The 9518-nt window shown below is 42.1% G+C and overlaps 1 protein-coding gene across 8 annotated transcripts in view; it reads left to right on the forward strand.

The window, feature by feature from the left end:
• LPAR1 (lysophosphatidic acid receptor 1) overlaps positions 1-8799 on the forward strand; it is a 100779-nt gene extending 91980 nt beyond the window's left edge. For all 8 annotated transcript variants that reach the window (XM_037902111.2, XM_007065191.4, XM_043546982.1 and 5 more), the window contains one exon: positions 6458-8799. In XM_037902111.2, coding sequence (XP_037758039.1) covers positions 6458-6759 — 302 coding nt within the window. In that variant the 3' untranslated portion in view covers positions 6760-8799. The remainder of the gene's footprint in view (positions 1-6457) is intronic.
• The last annotated feature ends 719 nt before the right edge of the window (positions 8800-9518 follow it).

A 9518-nucleotide genomic window follows, 5' to 3' on the forward strand; every position in this document is an offset into this window, starting at 1 on the left:
CCTATTCTGTATATTTGCAGAACCATTAACTGTATTCACTATTACTTGTTACAGATAATAATATTCAACTTAGAATGAACCTTCTGAATTTTGTATTAATGGAAAAAGACAATAAGCTGTAAATAAATGCTAATGTAATTAATTGGGAGTTTAGCTCTTCATGCTACACACACGAGAATTGCAGCCTAAGGAAGCTTACTGATATCAAAGGCATGAAAACCATGTGGCTGTCTCGTGGCTAATTAGCTGCATTCCAAGTTACTGGAGCTAACAGTTTTCCCTATGGAGAAATTAATCATACTTAGCTATTTAGCATTTGTCATGACTAAAATCCTAGAAATTGTCATGCAGTATGGACGCTATCCCTGTTGCTCTGTTTGACCACGCTTTGACTCCTATAGGATTTGATCTTTCTGAGCCTCGTTTCTGCCTTTATTTTGCTCAATTAAGGTGGTTTTCCGGAGATGCTTCCTGCTACCCCTGGCCCTGAGTGACAGCTCTAACCAAGTGCAGTGTAACCCCTCCTGCAAGTGTATGGGTACTGCTAGTCTGGGGCTAATTTTAATGCAATCATTTTTTTTCCTGTCCTCTACAGGATGCTACATCCCAATTCACTTTCACATCATTCCCAGGCAGCATTCCCACCACTGCGCAGGGGTTTCTCCACTCCTGCCCTTCCCACCCCAAAAGTCTCCCGACCCTGCATTTTCCGCCACCAACCAAGTGCTGCGACACTTCTTCCCCTGCAGCTGCAACACCCAGTATCCTCCTCACAGCTGCAGCGCTCCTCTTCTCCTAGCCCTAGGTCTCAATGTCTCCAACAGAGTAGGGAGTGGACTCAAGAGAGGCAGCTGCCCAGGCCGATGGGAACAGGAGGAGAGACCGGCTGGAGAGCGGGGCAGCGGAGACTGGCGTAGTGGAGGGGGACAAAAGTGGGGAGGAGTTTGGGAGAGGACAGTCCTGTGCATGGGAGAGTTGGATGGACATATTTATGGAAGGACTAATGTGGAGTAACTAATAATACAGAGGACTTACAGTAGTTTATAGGTAAATAAGCACTTTTCCTGGCTGCGTACGTATCACTACTATTATTCGTTTGTTTTACGGGTCGTGCCTAGGAAGTCCTAATCCTGGACCAGGATCCCATTGTGCTAGGAGCTGTGAAAACACAAAACAAAAAGACCTCCCTGCCCAGACAGCTTCCAGTCCAAGTGAGACTTTACAATATGAGTAATATTCACCCCAGTTTTCAAATGAGGAACCAGGCATGACGAGGTTAAAGGCATTGCTTGCAAATGGTGAATGCAATGCTGCAGCCAGGCCTGGGACAGAGGGGAGTATGTAGGGGGGGAATTATATGGTTAAACAGGAGGAAGTGAGTGCTTCAGAATACATCACATCTTATCAGAGCTGTGCAATAACTTCCCTTTCCTTCCTCCTGTCTTTCTTTCAGATTTTATTACCTTGGTCTCTTTCATTCCTTCAGGCTTTGCCTCGTTGTTTTCTTGTCCAAGCGAAACACACTTTATTTTTATATTCGCAAGAAGTGCTGATATTCCTCTCCGGTTTAAGGGGGGAGGAGCAGGGGAATTGTTGAGCTTGGAAAACTGGGAATAGGCAAATCACCGTGGTGCGTGACTTGGCAGGGATCAGACACCTTCTATTTTATGTTGCAGTTGTAAAGTAGGAGAAAATGAATGTTCATGGAATAAATGTAATCTTATCCCATTTTAGGCAAAAGGGCAAAGAGCGCTAATTAGGAAATGCATCATCTGCTAATTGGAGAACTTTTAAAAGAGTTGCCGTTCAGTCTGGTAACTTAAAAATTAGCACGTAACTCTTTGGCGTGTGGGTTACTGTGGGACAATGTGAAGGCTTGAGGCTGTTTTGTGGCTTAAAACCAGAGCAGTAGGGGGCAGCAGAGAGACACAGCAGCCCATTGGGAGTTCTTGGGTGTGTTGACTACAAGCAGAGGAGGAATGTGACACGTGCACCACTCTTTGGTGTCATATGTTCTCTCCCACTCAGGGCCAGCTACGTTGGCACTGCCCCTCCTTTGTCCGGGGAAGCCAGTGCCACAGGTGGGACTAGCTTGGAATAGTCTGTTACAGGGCTGGGCTCACTTGAGCTCTAAGGGAACAAGTAGTCTCTGAGTTTCCAATAATCTCATCAAAGTGAAGCTTAATACAACATTATATTGCAGTTGGTACTGGACAGGTTTCCAGCTAAAACAGGGCTCTGTTTTCACACTGTAACTGCAATAAAAACATCTGTGAAACTCGAGTAAAACTAGACCAAGTGCTCTTCCCTTGCAGAAAGCCTGACTTGTGCATGCTGGGGTAATGGCTTGAAGTCCATTTACCTTCATTTGGTTTTGGATCTGCAATGTGTCTGCTTTTGCTTAAAAAACAAACAAACCCCAAAATCCATCAACCTGAAAATGTGTTCTCTTTTCTCAATCACACTTGTCAGATCTACTTCCAGCGATGTCTGTTTCTTCAGAAGAGGGCCTCTTGTTCTTTCATTGGCTCTCACATTGTTAGTGTAAGCAAAGCCATTGGTTGAAGACCACATATATGGGTAGAGGAAAAATAGACTCTCGTCAATGATTGACCAAACTGACAGATTGTGACTGGTTGATGTAAAGTGTGAATGAGACTACTATACGTCTTGCATTGAAGCAGAGACCTAAATAAACATCACTTTATTTCAGGATGGTCCTTTATGTTCTGTACTTCACTCCTGCAGTATCTTCTCATAATTATGGTTGATATTTTGTCACAGATATTTTTAGTAAAAGTAACGGATAAGTTGCAGGCAGTAAACCAAAATTCATGGAAGCCCGCAAACTGTCTGTGACTTTTACTAAAAATAATAGCGGGGAAGGATTGACGGGGGGACAACTGCAGCCAGAGAAAGGGAATGAGAGCCCAAGCCCTGCTGAATGGGGGAGGTCCAGCACCCACCACCACAGTGGTTGAGAGCTCCAGGCCCCCTGCTGCCCTCCGTGGCTGAGAACTGCGGGGGCCCCACCGTGCTGGGGCTGAAGTGGAAAATGTCACAGAGGTCTCTGAAAGTCATGGAATCTCTGACCTCCATGACATAATCTTGTTCTTACTCATATTATACATTTTTTTCTTGTTGATATTCCAAACATTAACAGTAGGAGACTATGTTCCCTCTGAGTCCAAGCAGCTAATAGTGTTGTATGCCATCTTCTCAAAGGGTTTATTCTCATGAGGCATGTCTTTGGAAAAAAAAATTCTATCACAGTTAAATGTTTGGTACCGTTCATCTGTTGTGCATAATTGTTCACTGTTTGTAAATCAGTTATGTCATATTTACCCAAGCCATTCCAAATTTGGAACATACAACAGCACAGATAGTGGAACATACATAAGAACGGACATACTGGGTCAGACCAAAGGTCCATGTAGCCCAGTATCCTGTCTTCTAACAGTGGCCAATGCCAAGTGCCCCAGAGGGAATGAACAGAACAGGTACTCCTCAACTGATCCATCCCCTGTCGCCCATTCCCAGCTTCTGCTAATTGTCATTGATGGACCTATCCTCCATGAACTTATCCAGTTCTTTTTTGAACCCTGTTATAGTCTTGGCCTTCACAACATCCTTTGTGTGGAAAAAATACTTCCTTTTGTTTGTTGCCTATTAATTTCATTTGGTGCCCCCTAGTTCTTGTGTTATGAGAAGGAGTAAATAACATTTCCTTATTTACTTTCTCCATACCGGTCATGATTTTATAGACCTCTATCATATCCCCCTCCCTTAGTAGTCTCTTTTCAAAGCTGAAAAGTCCCAGTCTTATTAATCTCTCCTCATATGGCAACCATTCAATACTAATCATTTTTGTTGCCCTTTTCTGAACCTTTTCCAATTCCAATAGATCTTTTTTGAGATGGGGCGACCACATCTGCACGCAGTATTCAAGATGTGGGCATACTGTGGATTTATATAGAGGCAGTATGATATTATCCGTCATCTTATCTATCCCTTTCTTAATGATTCCCAACATTCTGTTCACTTTTTTGACTGCCGCTGCACATTGAGTGGATGTTTTCAGAGAACTGTCCACAGTGACTCCAAAATCTCTTTCTTGAGTGGTAACAGCTAATTTAGACCCCATCATTTTATATGTATAGTTGGGATTATGTTTTCCAATGTGCATAACATTGCACTTATCAACCTTGAATTTCATCTGCCATTTTATCACACAGTCACTAGTCTTGAGAGATCCTTTTGTAGCTCTTCGCAGTCTGCCTGGGACTTAACTATCTTAAGTAGTTTTGTATCATCTGCAAATTTTGCCACCTCACTGTTTACCCCTTTTTCCAGATCATTTATGAATATGTTGAATAAAGGACTGGTCCCAGTACAGACCCCTGGGGGACACCGCTATTTACCATGCTGAAAACTGACCATTTATTCCTACCCTTTGTTTCCTATTCTTTAAGAAGACAGATTTATGATGATGATGATTTTTGCTTGTTGTGATAGCCCCCTAAATGTTCTAACAAGTCTCTAAGGTGCCACAAGTACTCCTTTTCTTTTTGCGGATACAGACTAACACGGCTGATACTCTGAAACCTGTAAACGTGCTAGGTATTTTCAAAACATGGAGCGAGACAGTCTCTGCCACAAAGATATTTCATTTGAATCCTAGACCAGATGCATCATGTAAGAGCTACAACAGGTGGAGAAATAAGGTCTCATGGCTACTTTATTGTTATGCATAGCCACAATATTTGCAAAGCACCCGTTCCCTGAAAAAAAACCAACACTAAAATCCTCTTGGTGGATGCAGTGCCCTTTCACCCATGCTCTTTGAGTATCCATTCTGACCTTCTTCCTTTTACAGTCCTCCCTCCATTTGTCAGACCTGGAAGTCATTCCATGTCACCCCGGACATCAGTGATTCTTCGGGCTATGAAGGTTGCCTTTGCCTCAGTCTTTCGGTGAAGTTTGAATGGGAGGTGCCTGCGGAGGAATGGTGTCTGAAAGTTCCTTTAAATTGTGGTGTTGCTTTGGATTGATCTGGGGATAGTGCAGTCAGTGCATGGCATTTATTTACTCAACCATTTTGAAAAAAGATAATTGAGATTTCACCCAGAGGCACCGAGCATACAAGCATGTCTATAAAAGTAGGTAACAAGAGAACAGTGCAACCCTGAGTCTTCGCATAAGTGTTCTGGGGCCTTCATTCTGTTGGAGCAAGGTCTATGGCTGAACAATGGCCTGTGTGAAATGAGTTTGATGGCCTATCTGTTTCCCAATGGAAAGGTGTCCAAATTGCACAAAACCACCATTTGCCATAGGTGAGAATAACTGACACCTTCTTGGCGGACACAGCAAAGAGGTTGTGGGATGAACGGGCCATGCATAGTAAACTATTTTCCCCCTTGAGTTGACCCCTCCAGTCACAATGGGGGTACGCTAACAGATACCATAGTGATGGCTGCAGTATAAGAACCTAAACAGAATAGAATGTGCAGGGCGATATACGGAAGCTTGTATTGTCATTGCTGTGCTAAATATGTCTATACGCAGGGACGTTATTTTTCCATTGATGTCAGTCCAGCAAATCTCAGGAGCATTGAAATCCCCCCATTTTCTCTGTCAAATATTTTCATGTCAGAACTTCCTCTTCTATGTATATATTGGAAGCATCTTGAAGTGCTCAGTAAGAGAGTGCCATACCTAAACTCACTGTCCCTATTAAGATAATAGCTACTTGATTTCATCCCTGCACTTAAATACAGAATTTTGTTCTGAGCTTTACCCACACTCTGTTCTGCAAGTGGGGGGGGGGGGGGAGAAAAAGTGTTTTAATCAATGCAAGATTCTTTGGCAATCGTGCTACTGAAGCCTTAGGAGCTTCTGAATTTCTGCTGAAGAGAGCTCTAAGAAAGGAAATAAAGCCCTTTGACCGACTACCTTTCAGTGCACAGAGGGCATGTTTAGTACTTTCTGTTACATAATGGGCCTGAAATGGATTAGCAGGACCCAAACAAATTCTTTTCCTTGAGAATTACTCCCTGCATCGCTTCTCTCTTTCTGCTGCTTCATTCACAGTGCTAACAGAAGGGTTGTCTTTGTTGTTGTTAGCTTGTGAAGTAAATTGCAGCATTGTCTCCCCAGAGCAAGATTTAATCAAAGGTCTCTAGCTGAAGTGGAAAAATGCTCCTCATTATCACCTTTAAATGGAAATATATTTGCCAAGGAGGGGATATTTAAAGGGGAGGGGAGGCTCTTCTTCTGGTTTGAAGTGCTGCCAGAAAACGTTATTTTCAGATTTTAAGAGAGAAACCTCTCAGAAATCATTGCTGGGAGTATATTTATCGTAGAAAAATAAAATTAAACATTGCTGCTTTTGGTCAGATCATTTGCACAGCCTTTTATGTGATTAAAGCATTGATATTTGATTTTTCTTTCTCACTAGGTGCTTTTATAATCTGCTGGACCCCAGGATTAGTCTTGTTGCTCCTTGATGTTTGCTGTCCTCAGTGTAATGTCCTGGCCTATGAAAAATTCTTCCTGCTACTTGCTGAATTCAACTCTGCCATGAACCCCATCATCTACTCCTACCGGGACAAGGAGATGAGTGCTACCTTCAAACAGATCCTCTGCTGTCAGCGCAGTGAGAGTGCCAACGGCCCCACCGAGGGTTCTGACCGCTCTGCTTCGTCGCTCAATCACACCATCTTGGCTGGAGTACACAGTAATGATCATTCCGTGGTTTAAAAAGGAACTGAAAGATCAAAAAGAACCGCCGAGAATTTTTATTGATGGACGAACAATAACAGGCTTGAAAACCACATAGAGAGGGCTGGGCACAAGGAAAGTAACAAACTCACAAGACATTTTTAAATACTAATGGACTACAGAACTCTTTTTTTTTTTTTTTTTTTTTCCAGAAAACGCACCCACGCACAACACCAACCATGTATGCAGAACTGGCCATGCTATAGCCCTCGTCCTTTCTTATACTTTCTGAAAGTAGAAAGCCGATGCCTTGCAATGGAATTCATAAGTAGCACTAGGAAAGTCTTATTTAGACTACACTAACTAGACTGTCAGAATATGCTTTGTCTTGGTGCCAGTTGAAATCAACTCCGATTAATTAAGCGTATACCTGCTTCACTGCATTTACATGTAGACCCTTAGTCTTGTTTTTAAAAAAAGAACGCATTTCATTTAATAGACACTTAATATTTATCACCATCCGCATGCTTGTGATGGACATTAACTGTGCAGGGAGAAAAAAACATGCTGTAGTCTTTGTATTCTTAGCTACGATACCATAACTACAACAAAACAAAAATATTTTTCTAATACAGGCCACGGGAAAATGATGGAAATCCTGACTCTTCCTACCTTCTTCACTGGTGTGAGAGCACACTTGTTCTCTGTGTTGGTGGATTATTTTAATTAGGAAAAAGATGCTCATTGTAATGTCCACAGGAAAGTAGAAAAGCATAGACTGTATTACAGTGTTTGTTTAGATTATGAAATAAACAGTACTCTAGTCACAAGGTAGTTAACTTTCTTTTTTGAAGTGTGGTCTTGAAATAGGTAACATACACAAGAGGTCCCAAGTTTATTCATGGTCAGCTCCTTAACGTAGGATATGTCTTTAATGCTCTAAAAGAGACACAGTCGTGAGGCTAAACTGAAGCACAAGAGTGTGTTGTAAGATGTATTTATGGTGTTGGAGTGTTTTTCCTCATTCATTGTGGAATGCAAAGGGATTTTTTTAATGCATAATATAGCGTACTTTGTAAACATTTTTTTAAAAAAAGAAATCTTTTTTTTTTTTTTTTTTTGCACTGAGAGAGAGACATTTTTGAGGGTATCTAAACAATTATTTACCCTTCATCTCATCAACAGTAGTTACTTGGAGCTAAGGTACAATTTAATTTTTTTAATGAGACCAAATATATAATCTGTCAAACAACTGAAACCTCCATTATGTTAAGCCAGCCAAATATCTGGACATCTCATACATGGCTACTTTTAAGAAGAGATACCACCTGTCCAAATATAAACTCGTATGAATTATTAAATACTAATGAAAATCCATGGTCTGCCATCAAATAAATTTTAGTGAAGAAGAGATCTTTGTATTAAAGAACTTGGGACCTTTGTATGCCAAATTACTTGTTTGTGTGTGTGCGCCCAAGTGTGCATAACAATGTAATGGACCATAAGTAAAGTTCATGAGAGGCGGTTTTCCATGTTGTTAGATGCCTAAATAATAACTTGCTTGAGGTTTATCAGTCAGTGTAAAGCTCTGGAATGTTACGTAACAGGTGTTGGAATACTGTCATGAGGCTATTGTGCAGAGGTGGATAGAGTATGTAGATTTAAGAAGGATTCCTGAAAAAGGGAATTCAGCACCAAGGAGGCAGAGAGAGCGTAAAGTTGCCAGTGTGTGTGAAATCAATGGGAGTTTTGCCATTGACTTCAGTGGAGCCAGGATTTTCACCTGTAATGTTTAGCAGGTATGCAGGGGCAATGTGAAAGTGGGGGAGATGAGAGCGGGCAGGTGGGCTTAGAGAAGGTGTCCAGGGATCATGCGTCAGTTAAACAAGGGACGGGTATTTACGCGTACTTTGTACAAAACACATACAGCTATATTCTTTTCTGAGGTTGAGAACCAATGAACTCATGATTTTTCACGCATGTAACTACAATGAGAACTAGAAGATGGGCTGTTTGAACTTAACGGGGGGAAAAGACCCTCCACGCTAAGCCACTAATAAAATTTTCTCAATGAGTGTACAATGTTTGGTGTGCATGCCTGTCAGTGCTCAGAGAACAAGGGTGATTCCCCAAAGAGGGGAATAGGTTTGGGGAGGATGTCATCTCTGTTCTCCTGGCTCCCAGATCTGCTTTCCCTTCTGCTGGTTGCTTTAGTGAGGAGGTAGGCATGATAGAGGACTCAGCACTTGAAGAGTCTTCCCAGCTTCCAGTGTCTCCTGCAGCGAAATGGGGGGCACCGCACTATCTGGGTATAATAGTGGTTTTCCTCCTTTCCTGCAGGCATTTCTGATGTCACATGTGGGAGTCGGTAGGACTGATGGTGGAAATTCAAAGTTGGTGGGTTGTCATGGAAGGAAGGGAAAAGGGATCAGCCGATTGATGAAACAGCCAACTCTAGTCCCAGAATGAGGTCCAGAAGACAGCAGCAAACACCTCTCATCCCCCCCAAATATTTTAAAATGTGGGTGACTGAAAGTTTTGGAAAAGGTATGGGAAAAATTGAATCAGCAAGAATCGTTTGCAAAAGACAGAAGGGTTGACAAGCCTAGCGTGCATGATGAATGTTTTGTGATGTTTCTATTTCTTCGTCAAGTGATGGTCCCTATGTAGATTTTAATTGCTGGTACAATGGGCAGAAGTCACCACCTACGTCCTCTAACCAGTGTCCATTTCCAGAGTGACGCTAGCCAATGCTGGAAGCTAGAATTTTTGAACTTGAAACAGCAATTACATCTCAT

The sequence above is a fragment of the Chelonia mydas genome, chromosome 5 (assembly GCF_015237465.2).
Source record: "Chelonia mydas isolate rCheMyd1 chromosome 5, rCheMyd1.pri.v2, whole genome shotgun sequence".
Taxonomy (NCBI): Eukaryota; Metazoa; Chordata; order Testudines; family Cheloniidae; genus Chelonia; species Chelonia mydas.